Below are 18,651 nucleotides of genomic sequence, written 5' to 3'. Positions count from 1 at the left end.
TAAATCGGTAAAAACCCAAATTTTCTTTCCTTCTACTTTTTTTTTTAATCCTCCTCCTCCTCCTTCTTGAGCCCGCTTTTGCCTTTGCCAATACATAGTTTTCCACCCATATGCAAAATCATGCATCCTTTCATCAACCAATCTTCAACCCATAAAAAAACCATCTTTAAGCATATTTTTCAAACAAGATCTAATTATAGATCTCAAAAATGATAAAAAGACAAAAAGATGGGGAGATAGAGAATAGAGATGTGTGAAAAAAAATTAAGGATTAAAGTTTAAGATTTGTGACTTTGAGAAGAAAAAACAACAAAGACAAAACTGAAAAAGGAAAAAATGAAAAAGAAAAAGGAAAAGAAGAAAAACTCATGCTACTGTAGAGAAGTTGGAATAGGAAGAAGAAAATTGGGAAATGAGAGAGGCGGCACCAGTAGGAGAGAAAAATGAGGGAGAAAAAGTAGGTTCAGAGTTAAAAGTTGTGTCAATTTTACGGTTTGACCTCTAGAGTACTAGAAAACTATTATTACACCTAGAAACATTTTAGAACTTATAGCTACAGAACTAAATTCTTGTATTACTTTTCAAATAAGCCCTCCAATTAGAATCTAAACTTGTTGAATATGCTATAAATTGTAAATGGCATAAATTGCTATTTAATTATACTACCTTATTTGTATTTTCTTGTAAAGTATTTTCGAAACATCAAACATATATTGAACCTACTTTTCTTAGCATTAATATGTTTATAGAAATTTAACGTAATATATTAATTTTTAAAATTAAATATATTTATGACATCATCCTATTCTTTAGATGGGTTCGGCTGACCCTGACCCCTGACTTCGATCGAGTCGATGGCCCGTCTCAGTTTCAAAACATTGTTTAGAATCTTTTTAAATTTTAATTTTATCAAACGTCATTTTAAAGATTTTGGGTACGAAACTTCCCATTTGCACAAAAAAAAAATTTATTCACTTTCATAGTCTATAAATCTTTTCAATAACTGAATAATGAGAGAGTTTCATGTCTTGCTTATCAGTGTCAGCGACAATGACATTCGTAGGAGTGGAAATCTACAGTGTGGAAACAAAGTCATGGTGGAAGGAAGTCGTTGCCACCTTATTTTGACTTCTGAGGTTTGGTTCATCAGAGATATCAAGTTTTGTCACATGGAGGCATTAATTTGGTGTGGCAAGGCGCTGTAGCTAAAGGAAGACCACGTAATTCTTATTGAGATTTGATTTGGCCGAATTGAGTCCTGTCTAGTTGAGATCCTTTTACGGCATTTACACTATGGCTTGGCTTACAGAAGTGATTTGGCGGTCAGTTCCCTTGCTACAATTTTGGTGGTAAGGGATGACGTTTAATACTGGACCGAAGAAGCAATTCATGCGGTTGCCTGTGAAATTTTGATGTTCAAAAGCCCCTCTTTTCTCCACTAGTAATTTGCCTATCATCGTTTGCGGTGAATTTTGCAGAAGTTGATTGTGCAAAGTGATTATAGAGAAAAATAAAAAATAGTTGAAGTTAATCTTGGGTAAATTTAAAACATTAGCATTTTTTTTAGCATTAAAAAATCTGAAATTTAATGGCTAAAACAAACGATAACATAAAACAAAAAATAAAATAAAATAAAATTTCCCTGCCTGAAACGTCGTCATTGAAGTGATAATTTCTGTCCGTTCTTTTTTATTTCTTTTTCTTTTTGGCCCCTTTCTTGGAGAAAGTAGACGAGTTTTTTTATTTTTTTAACGTAAGGAATTCAGTGAATCATTCTGGAAATGTTCATTATGATTTCTCTTTGGCAACTAAGTATACAATACTAGAAAGAGAATTCAGAAAATGCAACGTGATATTGGAGTTCGTTTGTGTTACTTCAGCTTGCTTCAGTCCTGGTCATCTGTTAAGTTATGATTGCGATTTAGGTTTGTTATTAGCGTTACATGGCGTACATTTATCCAAAGCTACACATTCCTGTTTGTCACTGACTTACAACGAAAGGACTGCGAACTCTATATTTTCCGTTGGTCCATGAGATTGAGCCGAAAAAATCTCCATTCACAGCTCCTGAAGGTTTGAAAGCCACTTCGTAACTTAGCTTCTTGTTGTTTTTGGTGAATTGCAACTTATTTGGAGTCACTTGGACTTCCAACCCTGTAGGTGTGTCAACCGTTGCTGTATAGACTGATTCATCTTCACCAACACTCGTTGCAGTCCTCAGTACTTTCTTCCATTCATTCACTTTCAAGCCAGATACTGCTATTGAAGGGTAGTTCATGTTGGAGATTAAATCTCCACTCGAGTTGCTTGGGCAAGAAAATGTCTTAGGAAGGTCTGGTGAAATGAGTTTTATCTTGGAAATGTCGTAGCCATTGTTGCAGAGGAACTGCAAATACTCAGTTATTTCAGTCTCATAAACTAGCCCTGGTTGGAATGGACCTGTCGTGCTTACTTCCCCAGCGCCCGAGTCATATGGAGTTGCTGGCTCCCCAGAATTTGTTGTTATTGGGGCCTTCAAATTATTTGTTTGAATCGCTGTAGATGAACATAGAATTTGATCAGGTCATATGATGTTTCAACGATTATGGGAGGGGGTCCTAGGGAATTGATTCAGTATTAACCTGTGGTCATGATGGCTGATCTGATAGCAGAAGCACTCCATGAGGGATACTGGGATTTAACTGTTGCTGCAATTCCAGAAGCGTGGGGGCAAGCCATCGACGTGCCTGAGAGTATGTTGAAAGGAGGTGATGTTTCTGCATCTTCAGTTGCATCTTCTGTGACATTTGAAGGCCATGCTGCAAGGATGTCAACTCCTGGTGCTGCAATATCAGGCTGCAAGAGAATTGGGATCAAAGACATCAATTCCATTGCTGACATTTGATCTCCACTAATTCTTTGAGATACTAAACAAAGGGGCAAAGTTTTACCTTGAGAAGGTTTCTTGTGTTAAATGCAGGGCCTCTTGCCGAGAAATAGGCTATGGATGGTGCTGGCGTGTACTTTGTTACAGTTACGGTTGGTAAAATAGTTGCAGTAGGATTCCTGCAGAGTTCCCAGGTGGACTTAGAAATGTCATGCGTTTGTATAAAACGGAACATCATGAAGCAATTCTTTCACCTTCTTTCCAGATTGGTGATTACCTTGTTGAGTTGACGTAAGAGATAATCTCGGAGCCATCCTTTTTGGTGACTGTTGCTAATGGAGAAGAGCCATAGATGGACGCCACCGTCGTTGCATCATCATCTATCAATACTACTCCAATTCCACCCTGGCTTATTACCGTCTGAAGCTTCTCTTTTGGCGAATATTCACCATCAGAGTTTTCACACACAATAATTTTCCCCTTGACCTTGTCTTTATCTAATGCACCTGGGATACAAGTTCTAAAACAACTCCTTGTCAATGATGTCTGATGATTATGCATCTGAGTGGCTAAAACCGAAGGATTATGTGTTAGTTATATCTACCTTCCTGAATCATCTGAAGCTGCAGAATCCTTGGCGGAAGGACCATAGATCAAGGGGTATATGGGAGATTTCTGGATATTAGCAAAATTAATTCCTCCACCCTGAGATTGAGACAAGGATATTCAAGTTGGGAATAAGGAATGTAACCTGTTTCTCATAATTAGTTCAAATGTTACACCATAGGACCTGCACTCATTTTCTTCTAAAATTTTTGAAGAATGAGTAAAGTTCATTAATTACCTTGATGACTTTATTTCCGCCTAAAACCACATCTGACTCAAATTGTCGGTCAATGGTGGTGGCAGCAACAGTGAGAATCCAAGGAGCGACATTTACAACTGTCTTGCGGGCAGGACCATCATTCCCTGCCGAGCATACAACAAGAATGCCTTTTTCAACTGCATGAAATGCTCCAATCGCAATGGGATCTACTGAGAATTCCAGCTCTGAGCCTGCTGATGCACCAAGTGATAGTGATAGGATATCAACCCCATCGGCAATTGCATCATCAAACGCTTTTAGAATAGCTGAACCTCTGCATCCGTTAAGAGTACAAACACGGTACATTGCAATCCTAGACCCCGGGGAGCCACCCTTGGCGATGCCTTCAGCTAGGCCACGATAGGATGCTCCCTCAACGGGGCTTCCTGCTGCAGTGGCTGCAACATGAGTACCATGGCCATTTTGGTCCCTCGGGGACCCAGATGAAGTTGAAGATTCGGAATCATCATAATACCTTGCTCCAATCAATTTCCTGATGCCAATGACACATTAAATAATCAACATTGTGAGCTTTTGCGACCATAGTTTTCTACCCTTTGTGATTCTAGTACTCAAGGATACATACTTTCTTTTTTTTTTAACACTATAGGTTTACAACATAACAATTGAGGAAAGAAATGGAATTTTCAAGAAGGCAAAGGAGGTCAAAGATAACAAGAAGAAAAGGAAATAAGCACATGCATTCTTTATTTTGTTTCCAATTCTCCGCAACAATTTTAATATAAATTACCTGTTACAGTTGGAAGAAGTAAAGCCAGAGCCTTGCATGCATGATCCCTTCCATTTTGGTGGGATTGGACCGATATCTTTATCATTGAAACTTTTTGATTCCGGCCAAATTCCTGCAATGACAGTTTGAAATCAGAAGTGCTGGCAAGATGCACAATGCTTTTTCTTGGGTACTAAATGTCTCCGGGTAACTTTACCTGTATCCATGATGCCGATTATGGTGTCTTCTCCATTTGAGGAGGAATTCGAACCTGAAGTTGGCCTCAAATTGATTTCTACATCAGTTTGATACTTCAAGAAGTCCCAGGAACGTGTTGTGTGGAGCTGTAGGAGTGGATCAGGGAAAACTGATACTACTCCAGGCCTTTGAGCAATTGATCGGGCCTCTTCCTCAGATAAACGAGCTGCAAACCCCGAAAACCCATTGTTGTAGCTGTATACTACATCTTTTTTCCTGGCACAGTTGCAAAAGATTCAACAACATGAACTCTGTGGGATTAAAAAGACCATGGACATAAAAAGAAATGTGGAATAAATAATGCCAACGTTGGAATGAAAGGTTCGTCCTGCAATTTCCGTTGTGCCCTTTGATTGTTTTTTAACTTGCGCACAAGCATGTTCTGATTACCAATGTCTTGGAGAATTCAATTCTGTCATTACGGAAATGTTCTTATTCCTGGTTTTGTAATCTACTTCTACCTTTTTAGCATGGAGTTCAAAAGCTGATCATGGTCATTTCTTCGGGCACGAGTTGATGAGGGCGCAGCTCCCATATAAACAATATAAACACCATCTTGTTTTGCTCGTACTGCCTCAGTAGTTGTCTGAGATGAGACAAGGAAGAGGGAAAAGCAGAGCAGAATAGAAAAACAGTTCATACTTGTATCTGTTAGTATCACAGTTATTCATATTGGAGCAGCAAGCACAACGGCTACTTATAGAGCTCCAAAGAAGGAGAACTAGGCCCGAAGGTAGGATAATTAGAACTGCTGCGAAGGTCAAGTTGGTGCATTCATGCGTGTGCGCACTGCACAAATCCTCATTAATCAGCTGCTACTGTAATAATTCCCACTAAAAGTGCGCCATTAGTCATCTAACTGCACTCCATATTGGACCAAGCAAAGGAGTGATGACTGGCAGCGTCCGCTAAAGAGTTTTATTTGGTGCATTTTCTAAGTCGGGGCAGTTTCATACGACTTTTAGAAATCTATATCCACAAATCTCAGTAACAGATTAACAGAAGTATGCTTGCCTGTTGGGAAGGTTTTGCTAATTATGAGTAGTGCTCGAGTTGAGCTCTTCATTGCAAAATCACAAAGCTTAACATAAATTTCACGTAAAAAGATTGCGGCCTTATATTCAGGGTAGCGACATCAAGTAGCTCAGCGAGCACGCTTTTCCGTCTGTAACATTATCATTGTTCTCCATGTGATGCACTTGAGATGGAATGGAAGGGGAAGGGACCCCTACCCCTTGCTTGAAAAGAGGTACCAGAGACTTGGATTTTCAAATTCACCATAGTGAAAGCTGCCAGTATCTGATTTTTTATTTTTTTTTGGTAAGAAAAAGTTGAGTTGGATTCGATTCCAATCACCGCCACAAGTCAGGCATGTCCTCCGAATTATAGATCACTCACAGGGTTCTTATAAATAGCTCACCAATATAGCTTTCACATTAACAGTTGGATTCGAACGTATGATCTTTTGTACGGAAGTGATCCGTTATTATCAATTGAGCTAACTTATGTTGGCAAAGCTGCGACATCTGATCGTTCTATGAAATGGGCTCCCTGTGCAGAAGTTTCTCAAGTCCACTGCTTGTATCAACCTATGTGCATCTTACAGAGAGAGAGAGACAGAATTTGGTGGTAGTTGCGCCAATAAGTCGAAGGGATTAGAAGAATCACTTTCAAAAGGTTTGCACGTCAATCAATAATTGATTTCCTAATCTAAGCATAAATGTTAAAATGGGGCAACTTCCGCCCCACGTTCATCCATTAGCTAGAGTGACCCGTCGTTCCATCATCGTACTAGTGCGCCACTGCACCTCTTATCCCAGTCTGAAGATAATGGATTATTTAAGCAACCAAGAATCTACTACCGTTTTTCCACCATTAGCTCTATATCAAAATGAATTCTTAAGATTCTAGAATATCCCCATTTTGCCAGACACAAGATTTACTGATGCTAAAGTTTGCCATGAGGTCAATGTCAAAACCCTTCTCCCCACCCCACCTCAAAACTCTCGTCCATAGATCACTTCTCACAAAGGCGCCACCTATCCCCTTTTCCCGATCAGTACCTTGTTCTTACCAATAATTCTCGAGTTTGTAATTTCCGTGCTCCTAACCTTTCGAAAGGATTGATGGTTACAAAGATTTCCAACTATGAGTCTGTGCAATTGGTGTAAGAGAGCATAGCTTCAGCAAAACCACGAAAGTTGCCCAAACAGACGTAAAGCATAAGGAAATAGTTACGGGGTAAGGTGATCTAATGCAAATAGATGCATCCACTATAACTCTCTCACACTAATCATGCACAACATCCGTTCCTCAAAGACATTCAGCGTTCCGAGGCCACTATAGCAACAGCTACTTACTACTTCCAAGTTCACTTGGTCAAGGCAATAGAGGACAACAAGACACGAGAGAAAAAATTGGCAGTTTGAAAAACTACGACGATGTTAGAAAGTGAAATTGCAGCTCACACCCTTTATAACTTAGAAGCAAAACAGCTGGGAAACTGGACATGCAGGAATAAGGCATTAGCACAACGCAAGGTGAGTGAGAAGACAAGATTCCTATTTTTGGGCATCAATTCTATCATTTCTATGTACCCGTCTACAGTTGAGATTATGAACCTGAACAATCAATGACAAAATCTAAAACTCGGGAAATTCACCATCAATGTCACTTTCAATTAACAAGTCCTGCTCTCAAGAAGATTCTACCCTGAGATAGGAAGAAAACTGCATACGCTGGTCAAAAACATAGTAGCTACATTCTCAGGAAGTGACAATGGATCCATCGACCTAGCTAGTAATATTAGCTCATCAGATTGCAAATCCACCGCTTCACCCTACATAATTTAGAAACCAAAAAAAAAAAAAAAAAAGAATTGCAAACCAGTCTTTGTCAAATGCATCATAGTGTTATCAGAATCTCTTAGATGTTGGCTTCATAGAGCTGTTTGTTGTCAAATGTCATCATCGATATGTAACAGAGAGAAAGGGAAACCTCAGGATTCAAGAGAAGTCTTCAAAGTCATGCATCATTAAGGCCAAAGACATTGGACATAAAACATAACGATGGTCAAAGCTCTGATGACAGAAATGCTACAGCTAGCAAAACCTATTCTTGCACAGCTCTCCTAGCAGCATCATCTTCCTCTTTCATCTTCCTCTCCCACCTTCTCTTCCTATAATCAGCTAACATGGCAGGCATCTTCTGCATCAATGCAGCAGTATTCTCCCGCTTTTCAGCAGCAATTCTGTCACACTTATGCCCTTTACGCTTGTTTCTCATTTCCTTCCTTTGGGGATCATAATTCCAATCTTCCCCAGCAAGAAGAACCTCTTTGCGAAGGCGGGCCCGACGACGGGCACTGATGCCCAGAGGCTTCCAAGCCCCAAGCTCCCAATAACCCCAAACTCCTTTAGATAGCTCGTCCTTGTATTTCACCAGCTTATCTCGCCATGGATACTGGTATTCGCCAACTGACTTCACCACAGATTTCACTGCAGCTTTTCCTGCCATGGAAGTAAACCCTGACATAGAACAATTATCAAACACTTGCTAGGCAGATGTGAAACAGTGATCAGAGACAATAGAGATTTTATAGCTAAAAAAGATCCTAGAAGAGCATGAAGAAATACAAGCAATAAAATAATCCGCAGTCACCAATATATCCAGTTATGAATTGATATTGCAGAGTGGAACAAGTAAGATTCTCTCTCTCTCTCTCTCTTTTATTTGCGATGACAGGAAGGAAGATACCTGGGAACAAAGCGTATCGTTTGCACTTTCGGATGGGGAAAATCTGCTCCTGCTATGGGTTGCCTGAATAGGAGAGGAAGGCGTGGTTATGGCTATGAACCGGCAAACCGCTGAGGAGCGGAAATGATGACAAGGGGACGAATCAGAAACGACAGAATAGTCAAAGGACGAGAGAGAAGGGATCCCCAATCACATCGAACCCTTTGCTCCGCGTCCACTTTAACCCTTCCCAGAAAAAAATACGTAAAAAAAAAAAAACAAAAAATCCAAAGGTGTATTTCTTTGTTTTAGATAGTCCTTTGACTCCTTTCCCACTAGTTATGTTACAATATCAAACTACGGAGTGACAAATATTAATTACTAGGAGATTATTTGAAATAATTACTGTAGCATTTTTTGTGATGTGATGTATGTGAGATAAAAAGATAATTAAAAAAATAAAAATGTGTGTTGAAAATTGTATTTGTGATGTAAGTAAATAATTTTTAGCCATTATTTGGCTATCCAAACGCGTGGCTGGATATGTGATTATTTGAAAAAGCGAGTTAATTTTGTTATGATTTTTTTTTTCAGAATTAACAACTTGAATCATATGTAGCCCTGTAAAATGATACATTTGTATATATATATATAGACGCAATGTCACATTAACCTAACAATCTAAAATAACATAAACAGTTAAATGTCCATTACAACATGTGTTTTTGTAACAATATACTATGGATTACTATCAGGCAAAACTATTATGGTTTAATTACCGATTCATACCTAGTTGCACAACTAAGAAATAGAGGGAAGTCAAGTTATTAGCAGGGCACTAATTAAGTAATTTGTAAATTCCAAACCTTAATAAGGGTTATAGTGTTGATAGGAAGTATTTAAGGTGTGCAAGTTTGGAAACAAATAATGGGCATTTTAAATTTCAATAACGTTATTATAAAAATAGTGCCATATCATTATTCTATAAGAATTAGAAAAGGAAACTAATTGCGAATTTATCATTCCATATAGGAAGTGATATTAAAAGCAGTGATGCATATCATCACTCGAAGTTAAAAGTGGAGCGCAAACATATTTTTTCAAAATTTCATAGTATTAGGCATAATATTATAAAAAATTTATTTTGTATATATTGACAATTTGTATACTAGCAAGTATGAATGCAAGCCACCTAATTTCAAATTGAATTTGAACTTCATTTTTTGCTTATGTGTGATACATTTATAGTATTAGTGTGTACAAAATCCTACATTAATAATGGACAAAAGGAAAAAAAAAAGAATCTGTGAGGAACATATGGAGTACTCTGAAATGGTAATTAAGACTGCACAATTGACGGATTCCAGTTTGGAAGAGAAAAATTGGCAGAGGACACAAAATCTTCCGTTGCCGGGAATCGAACCCGGGTCTCCTGGGTGAAAGCCAGATATCCTAACCGCTGGACGACAACGGAGGTTGTGTTGCAGGTACGTGAGAAAGAATATGGCCAAACATCTCGTTCTTACCAACAACATGATCTAGTTAAGCACAATTGACCGAGACTACTTTTAATCGTATCTAAATTTGAATTCAGGACTCCAGATTGGTTACCAAAATTCGTTGAGTTGATACTTTACGAGAAGCACGCTATGTAAGTACCCCATTAATTTACGCATACAAAAACTGAGTAACATAAACAAATCATCAGAGTTATGATTTGATTCGATAATTTAATTTAGGACCTTTTGGTGATGTACACCAAGGAAAATCCTAAAGCCGTTTTTATTATTTGTGAAAAAGGAGAGAAACCAATAAGAAATGAATCAGCATGGTATGATGGCTGAAATCATTGTTTTTTTTTTTTTTTTGTTATCCAAGCAAGGCTCTGAATCATACGAGGAGAAAGGCAGCACTCTAAACTATATAAGGGAAAAAGAGAAAAGAGAGGGATAGAAAGTGAACCGGTGACATAAAAATTGATTATTGTTCCTGTAGGAGAAGGATAGAAAGTGAATCAGTGATATAAAATTTGGTTAATGGTCCTACAAGTTAAGTTAAATTTTAGAAGGAAATGATTGTCTTGGTCGTTTCGAGGGCAAATGATTTCACAATTTCAATTGCATTACAGATAGGAGTGCAGATGAGGTTTGAGTTAAACATTTAGCAGGCGGGATAGTTTGCTGCGGACAGAGTATAATAATTTGACAGTGTATTAAAAATTCTATGCAAACTTCTCATTGTGCTTGTACCATGTTGATTATAGTGGCAGGCACGGTGGATAAAATTTCCCCTTCTCTTGCCTAGTTCTTGTCTTGTAAAAAGCCTAAAATGTATCCCCTTTTAAGATACTTAAGGTGCCATTTGAATTGCTTTTTTTTTTTTGGAGTTTTATTATATATATATTGTAATGATTTAATATATGAGAGATACAAAGGTGATTAAAAAACGTATTTATACGAAAAATAAGAATTTTTTGATACAAAACTGTAAACCAAACACCACCTTTTATTTCGATAACATATATTTTTATTAAATGCATTCTCATGTTACTTTTCAAAAACTTTACCGGTATGTTAACAAAATTAGCATAATAGTTATATACTAACATTGTATATATTATTATCGTTAGATGCTTAATAATTAATTTGAATTTAAATTTGAAACAAAATTGAATTCAAATTTAAATTTGAATATATACGTCATATATTCAATTATAATAGTGTATACATTATTATTATTGATGTACATAAGATGAAGGAGTTAATAACACTTTGCCCCTCGAACCAAGGGAGTAGTCACACTTTATCGCCTTCAACCTTAAATATGTATGTATATATATATATATATTTTACACCCATGAAGACTAGTGAAAGTTAGAAATATATATATATATATATATATATAAGTGAATGCAATGATATTATTACCTTTTTATTCATGAGCTTATCTATAACTTAACATCATTTCCACTCATTGCTAAAAGATTTACATCTTCTCTATCATATCTACTAAAAAAAATATCAAACTAAAAAAAGTTAAAGTCAGTTAATATTTAGTTTGTATCCTTGAAAATTTTTTATTGGATTATTTTTCACTTTTATATATGTTTTATTCAATCTATTAGATTTTAAGTCAAACAAAATTGATAAATAACACAATACTAAAAATAAATACAATTGCTAAAATTGAAAAAGGGGCAATACTAAACTCATTTTTAAGAAGTATTTTTATTATTTTAATTTATTTAAACTTTTAGACTAATATCATGGTCATTTTTATTTATCAAATTAGTCCAAGATTAAATTCACAATCAAATTTGATAAAAATGTCTCATATGCCTTATTTTAAAACTTAGAGAAGGAAAATGGAGATTAAACCAAATCTCATGTTTTTAAATAGAAAAGGCAACAATAGTAAACTATAATATATCGATAAAAAATAAAAATAGTATTAGCCTAAAAGTTCACATAAACTAAAATAATAAAAATATATATATATTTTTTAAAAAAATCAAGTTTAGTATTACCTAGTTCTCAAAAACAAATTTGGTAATTATGTTTATTTTAGTATTATGTTATTTATCCTTTTTGTTTGATTTAAAGTATAATAAGTTTAGCAAAACATATACAAAAGTAAATATTAATCCAATAGAAAAAATCTTAAGGATATAAACTAAATATAATATTTTTCTTAGCTTTTTCTTGATATTGTTGTATAGTTGACCTGATAGAGAAGATATATATTTTTTAACAATGAAAGGAAATAATATTAATTTATAGATAATTTGATGAATAAAAGGACAATAATGTCATCACACTCACTTTTTTTTTTTTTTTTGCTAATTCTAACTTTGACTAATCTTTATAGGGGGGTAAATGTATATATGTAAGGTTGAAGAAGGTAAAGTGTTACTACCTATTAAGTTCAAGGGGCAAAGTGTCATTAACCCTAAGATTAGTTCTAACAAATATATATGTATTTCGTCTACCAAATATGTATTAGGTGCTTGGTTCTACTTCTAGTCTTCTACTACCGTCTAAAAGAATCAGAACAGTCAAGACTTGGACATTTCCTCATAAGGATGTGATATGAGCACGAGTGAGTCGGATCATAAACTGCCACTCGGCCACTAACTTCCCATTTGGATAGTTATTTTTTTTGGAGTTTTTGTTAAAAAAAATTATATTAAAATAATTTAATATATGTGAGATAAAAATATAATTAAAAATATATATTCAAGAAAAACATAAAATTATTTTGTAGAAAATTTTCTTTCCAAGTTCCAATCTTCATCGTGGTCGTGGTTGGATTCTTTAATCAACAACACTAATACGCTCTGTTGTCAATAGTTATTAGTACAAGTGTAATTTTCCTAAGTACAAGTGTGTTTCTCTTCTTTGTCGGCGTCTTGCCAGGTAAGGACGACTGCAGGTGGCAACGGGACCTACAACTATTTGGAAAGATTGACGGTTTATGATTTGGTTTAATATATATATATATATAATAGGTTCCAATTATATCTTGTACATTAATTTTAACATCATATGTGAGGTCACAAATTATGTTCTATATTTAAAGATTGCTGAAAGTGAGTTGCATCTTGAATAGAGTGAGTTGCATCTTGTGTGTAACGGCCTGCGCCCAATAGACTAGTCTAATAACCTTTTCAGTTGAAACTACGTGTTCAAAATGGTCAACGCAAAGTTATTAATAAGACGATGAACCAAGCATTATAAACCATTGCTTTTGCTTTTTCCTGATCGATGTGGAACATTTTACTATCTACACCTTTAGAACTTTTGCGTTCTCGTAAATCCCATTGCAATCCAATTATGTCTCGTAAATTTTAGAAGTGACCCCTATCAAATATGTCACTTAGTTTTTTTGTACTTTCTTGCATAGTGGAAATCATAATAATATTTAGCCCCAAACTCATCTCATGCAGATACCACGTGAGATTTGTTATGATACCACTTGTAATGTCTCGTGCCTAATGCACTAGCCTAATAACCTTTTGAAATGAAACCATCGATTGGAAATGGTTAATCCAAAATTATTAGTAACTCGATGGACTGGATGTTACAAACCATTGCTTTTTTTTATTTTTTTATGATCATTGTGGGATATTTAGCTCTTCCTACTTTTAGAACTTTGCGTCTCAAGACGTGACACTTAATTTTGTAGGTTCTAGAAATCGAGATGCCCCCTATCTTCTCACTTTTAGAACTTTGCATCCTAAAAAGTACTGTTTAATTCCTTAAGTTTTAGAGATGAAGATGGCCTCATCAAATGTAACGCAGTCGAAACCATGATATCACTTGACCCGAGACTTACCCCATGCAGAGATCACTCGAGATTTACTTTGATACCATTTATAATATGCCCAATGGACTGATTCAATAACATTTTGAGTTAAAATTACTGAGTTCAAAATAACTAATCAAATTTATTAATAATTCGATGGGTTGAGCACTATAAACAATTGATTTTTCTCTGTCTTTCCGGTCGATGTGAGACATTTCACTGTGGAAACCAAACAAAATTGGCCCAAACGGTTTTTTCAACAACCATTTGGCCCTAGTCCCTTGCCGTGACACCCGATATGGCAAGACACCCAATGAGATTGGTACAAGTATCTTTGTTTCTCGTCTTTGTGGGTGACTTCCCAGGACGCAGTTGTTAAGGTTCGATTACGACTTAACGGGGTCAAACTACTTTTTCACTGTTGGCACTGGACATTTATCTTTGGCCGTTCCCAGAAACTCATCCGTCACCGCTTTTAGCTACAGAAATGGAATCAAAACACAGAAACGCTGTTTGGATTGCTGTTTGCCACGTCTTCGGTAAGCAATTTCTTCATAGTTTCATCTTCTTATTTTAGGTACATCACATCTATAAATATCAGTTACTTTGACTCGTCTAAAGTTACCTGATTCTTTAGCTAAGGGAGACATGCATGCAATTATTAGCTAAGGGAGACATGCATCAGATTCTTTATGAGGCGACCTTGCTGCAGTGTGATTTCCTTGCTGAGAAAGGAATACACTACAAGAGAGAAAAAAGTCTCGACTGTCTCGAAAATTCTGAGCTAGTAGTATTTAGAGGTTAGAAAGGAATAAGTTGCGAGAGATATATATTATTGATAAATCAAGTAAGGCGACAAGAAGACGTCTGGTAACAAAAACGGAGAAACTAGTTTCCCAAGATCTTTTATCATTCATCATTACTCTTTGTCCAGGCGAAGCAGAAAGCCAAGGGCCCCAACCAGCACAAGACATAAACGTCCTGTCTTAACGTAAAAGAGGTCCACTCCAAAAACAGCGTAATCTCATTATTATTATTATCAAGTATCAGCAACATTTAAGTATGTGGCATCAATCTTCTGCAGAAACAAATACCGATAGGTACTGCTGACTTTTCAACAAAATACTTTCTCTGTATATAATTCTTGTATCTTAGAACTTTTTTTTTTTTTTTTTTTTTTTGAGAATTCAAGCATTTATTATGGCAAGCAGTTAGGCGGGCACGAAGCGATTGAGACGGAGACCCACCCCTCCACAGAGAGAAAAGCTTAATAAACTAGCGAGTGGTGGTGGATTTTTCCCTTCTTTTGGGCTGGGGGCGGATGGATGGGGCGGTAAAATTCCGTAAAGGTGGTACCATCCATCTCATCGGGGGAATAAAACTAGCACAAGTTGCACTAAAGACAACCAAGAAAAGATGATGCCCACCATTCCACAGTCTCCCCTGCCTTTAGTCACTCACGCCCTCTTCTTTTTTTCTTTCTTTTTTCTTTGGCTTATAAACAAGTAAGGGTTTGGGGTTCAGAGGTCCAACCAGTTGCAGCAAATCTTTTTCTCCCTTTTTATATTACACGCTAGCTAATACAGAGAGATAAGTCAACTGAACAGAAGACAGCAAAGCAGAGGTCACTCACATCCATCATCAAACTACAAATCCACAAAAAGCAAGTAAATACAGAAGTTTTGACCCAAAAAAAAAAAAAAGTAAATACAGAAGTGGTAATAGCACAGAAATTACCAGGGACAGAAACGTAAAATTGCGCGACATGGAGACTGCTTAAAATGGGGCTGTTAAGGTTCGGCACAGCATTTGCTTTTTTGGAAACGGGGCAGGAGCCTGCTGCAGACAGTGCTGCACATTAAAAAACAAAAATTGGTAATAGTAAAGTAATTGGGTATAAGCCGGGAATGGGATGATGACCACTTCCCCCCGTATACATTAGCAGTAGTACTTTTTTGTCTGCAAAACCTTGTACCACTGCCATTATTAGTATTACTTTGGCAAAGTAAAACCTGACTAGATAAGGAAATTAAAGAGAAGCTACGAAACCTTCCTCTGGTGTTGTTTCCCGATTATATGTGCTTTACCTTCTCTTGTTGTTGCCTTCTAAGCTTAGCATTTTCCTCCATTAAACGTGCAACCTTAATCTCCAACTCGCTGGTGTAAGCCTGCTAATTAAGCATCCCAGTTTAGAGCCTCCCCAGGTCCAACCCAAAGTTCAAACAATAAAATTGAGTAGGCAAAGAAATACTACTCTATTACTACTACTACTACTTAATAAAAAGATTTTTTTTTTTTCCTTCTTCTTCTTCTTCTTCTTCTTGATTCTGAGGCCAAAGCCAAGGTTAAGATTCTGTAAGAAATAAGATAATAAGTTAATGGATATCAACTTGAGATGATGCAATCCAACAAGGCCAACTTCAGCAACTAATCAATCAATGAACATCATGCCACTGCCAGGTATTCCCCATCATTGACATTTTTTCAAAAAAGACCTTGGTCTCGTTCTGATTAGCCCAACGGCCGTGAGCAGTGCTTAAGAAGAACAAGCCGAAACAAGTTCGAAGAAGTCTTTCTACCCCTCTCCCACTTCCCCAGAAAATTAAAACAGAAACAAAGCAAGTATCAAACGACTGCTAATTAATTAAGCAACTAAGCATGGCTACGTATGTGGTCAGAATAAAAAATACTAGAACTTGATGATGCTTTCAAGGCAAGGGACAACAAATGGATTAAGCTAACCTGTTTTCTAGCCCTGGACCTGGCAGCCGACTCTCTATTCTTGATCATACGCTTGTTCCGGTGACAAGTGTCTTCATCTTGAGACGCCCTTTTCTCAGGCAAGATAGAAAACTCGACGGTGGGAGGGTTCAAATTGGCATCGGCATCAAGATCATGGTCCAGAGGAAGAGAAAATGAAGAAGAGGGTGGTGGCCTCGTTGCGTTCAAGCTCAGAGTGATTGATGCAGTCGCGGCCGGAGCTGGCTGTCCCTGGGAGTGGGAACCAAAGGAGCCTCTGTCGATGCTTTCTAAAGAAGAATGGCGGCCAGGATGATGATGATGATGATGGCGACTAGTCGAGTCATACTGGGCCCTTGAAGGTCGGGACAAGAACTCCTGGAAAACAATACCCTCGAGGGCAGCAGCGGAGGAAGAGGTACTGGTGGGCTGGTGGAGGAGAGCAGAGGGACAGATATCTTTCCAGACTTCTTCCATGGAATACTTACTGTTGCAGCTGCTGGGAGGGGCTGGGGCTGGGGCTGGGGCTATGGGAATGGGAGATGAGGTCGGAATAGCAGAAGATGACTTTGAGGTTGGAGCTGAGATTTGAACCGTGGTGTTAATGTTATCCTTCGTCTTGGTACTGGTTGTGCTACTACCGCGATTGTCCATCTTCTGATGATGACCGCATTCTATGTTGGAGACTATTCGCCAATTAACACAGAAAGAAGAAGAATACGGGGGCGGATGACAAGGGCCAATTAACAGTCCTATCACTGATTCACTGTACGTACGGAGAACTACACAAATGTTGTTTATACCCCTCAGCCAAAACCCCCGCCCCCATCTGACTCTACCTTACGTCCTTACCCTTTTTTTTTCTTTTTTTTCTTTTTTTTTTTTTAATTTGAAGGAAGAGTCCACCACTCTCAAGTCTTACCTTACCTTGCATTCATTGGACTTTGTCTAAGGCTCTATAGTGGTTGTAGTCTGTGATTATTGGTGGAGGACTATATCTATTAATATTCCATAAAGTCTACCACAATCAGCGCACTTATCTTATGGAGCCGAGTTTTTCACCGTGCAGTTAATACTATAGGCGGGCAGTAAGTTGTACTCACTACAGTTTGCACCCGTCATTTATTTAGTTAAATTGGATTCTGTTTGCAACTGAAAAAACAGTAGTGAGTATATAGTGAGTCTATACTGTATTATTAAATCAAACTTCCAAAATTTTAAACTGCAAATCTGACCAGTGGTAGAGATTTCAGCCAGACATCTTTCTCACTAGTTATATAAGTAGTAGGATATTTGGGCTTCGAATATTTCTCACTTTCTTCTTATTACTACAACTCTATATAGAAGAAACTCGTTTTCGGCTAGAGAGATGTCTAGATTAGGATGGAGATAGTAAACAGTCTCGATTATGGTCACTAAACAAGTCACTGAACTCCTCTTTCTAAGGACAAAAATGACATACAAGAGCAAAGTTTCAGGGAATAGAATCGTCACAAGATCCTGAAAATGAAATAAAACAATGATGACATACAACAAGCAGCAGGGTCTCGAGGCTTCTTTCTTTCAGTGGTGGTGGACGGCGGCAAAAGCCCTTTTGGTTGCCAATTGATCTTGGAGGCTTGAAGGAGGAATCTTTGGGTGAATCTTAGAGCTTGGACGACTGTTTTTGGTTATCTAAAAATAGGACGGAATTTTGGGTGGTGGGGTTGACCGGGGGACGGGGAGGAGTGGGGCTGACTGGAGGTCGGGGAGACTTGCGTGTAATTATGTTAAAGTTCTGATGTCATTATTTTGACCTGCGAGATTATTATTATTATTTTTTTTTTTTTGGGTTCAGAAAATTTTTAGAGTATTCACCCGCGCTTTCTCGAAAGTGCTTAGGTATATTACGTGAGGGACTTTGTCATCTCTGACACTTGAATATGACGAAAATATAACAACACTTTTGAAGAATTGAGTGGTTTTTTTTTTCCGATAAAAATAAAAGAAAATTTTAAAAAAACTTTGGTAACCAAACAGTAGTAAGTAGTTACAATTTTAAATAGTTTAATAATTAGTAAACTTGTCTGTCATTTCATTTACTCTTGGAATCAAGACTCAAGTTGCTACATATCAAAACGTTCTTCTTCTGTTAGATTAGATGATGATTCAGTT

At 37.1% G+C, this 18,651-nt stretch overlaps 3 protein-coding genes and 1 non-coding gene across 5 annotated transcripts; all 4 read right to left on the bottom strand.

Annotated features, from left to right (window-relative positions):
• Positions 1-1,899: 1,899 nt before the first annotated feature.
• On the bottom strand, positions 1,900-5,360 carry LOC113749491 (CO(2)-response secreted protease-like). The gene is made up of 9 exons (XM_027293246.1): positions 5,181-5,360; positions 4,679-4,935; positions 4,483-4,594; positions 3,711-4,224; positions 3,471-3,571; positions 3,144-3,386; positions 2,931-3,045; positions 2,622-2,835; positions 1,900-2,535 (listed from the first exon to the last, which is right to left on the bottom strand). The coding sequence occupies exons 1-9, from the start codon at positions 5,357-5,359 to the stop codon at positions 1,982-1,984; spliced, it is 2,289 nt and encodes a 762-aa protein (XP_027149047.1). The 5' UTR covers position 5,360; the 3' UTR covers positions 1,900-1,981.
• A 2,017-nt stretch (positions 5,361-7,377) lies between these two features.
• On the bottom strand, positions 7,378-8,676 carry LOC113749116. Its single transcript, XM_027292776.1, has 2 exons — positions 8,476-8,676; positions 7,378-8,246 (listed from the first exon to the last, which is right to left on the bottom strand). Exon 2 carries the CDS (start codon positions 8,233-8,235, stop codon positions 7,831-7,833), a length of 405 nt encoding a protein of 134 aa, XP_027148577.1. The 5' UTR covers positions 8,236-8,246; positions 8,476-8,676; the 3' UTR covers positions 7,378-7,830.
• A 1,180-nt stretch (positions 8,677-9,856) lies between these two features.
• On the bottom strand, positions 9,857-9,928 carry TRNAE-UUC. Its single transcript has one exon. It is a non-coding gene; the product is annotated as a tRNA-Glu (tRNA).
• A 5,366-nt stretch (positions 9,929-15,294) lies between these two features.
• LOC113749466 (protein FD-like) lies at positions 15,295-17,324 on the bottom strand. 2 transcript variants are annotated; one of them, XM_027293214.1, is made up of 4 exons: positions 16,501-17,324; positions 15,846-15,929; positions 15,496-15,609; positions 15,295-15,404 (listed from the first exon to the last, which is right to left on the bottom strand). In XM_027293214.1, exons 1-3 carry the CDS (start codon positions 17,149-17,151, stop codon positions 15,535-15,537), a joined length of 810 nt encoding a protein of 269 aa, XP_027149015.1. In that variant the 5' UTR covers positions 17,152-17,324; the 3' UTR covers positions 15,295-15,404; positions 15,496-15,534. The 2 variants fall into 2 exon arrangements, with proteins under 2 accessions (XP_027149015.1, XP_027149016.1); XM_027293215.1 differs by having other exon boundaries at positions 15,846-15,926.
• Between the last annotated feature and the right edge of the window lie 1,327 nt (positions 17,325-18,651).

Source organism: Coffea eugenioides, chromosome 10 (genome assembly GCF_003713205.1).
Source record: "Coffea eugenioides isolate CCC68of chromosome 10, Ceug_1.0, whole genome shotgun sequence".
Classification (NCBI taxonomy): Eukaryota; Viridiplantae; Streptophyta; class Magnoliopsida; order Gentianales; family Rubiaceae; genus Coffea; species Coffea eugenioides.
Note: the sequence above shows the minus strand (reverse complement) of the source record. Positions and strands in the feature narration are given on the sequence as shown.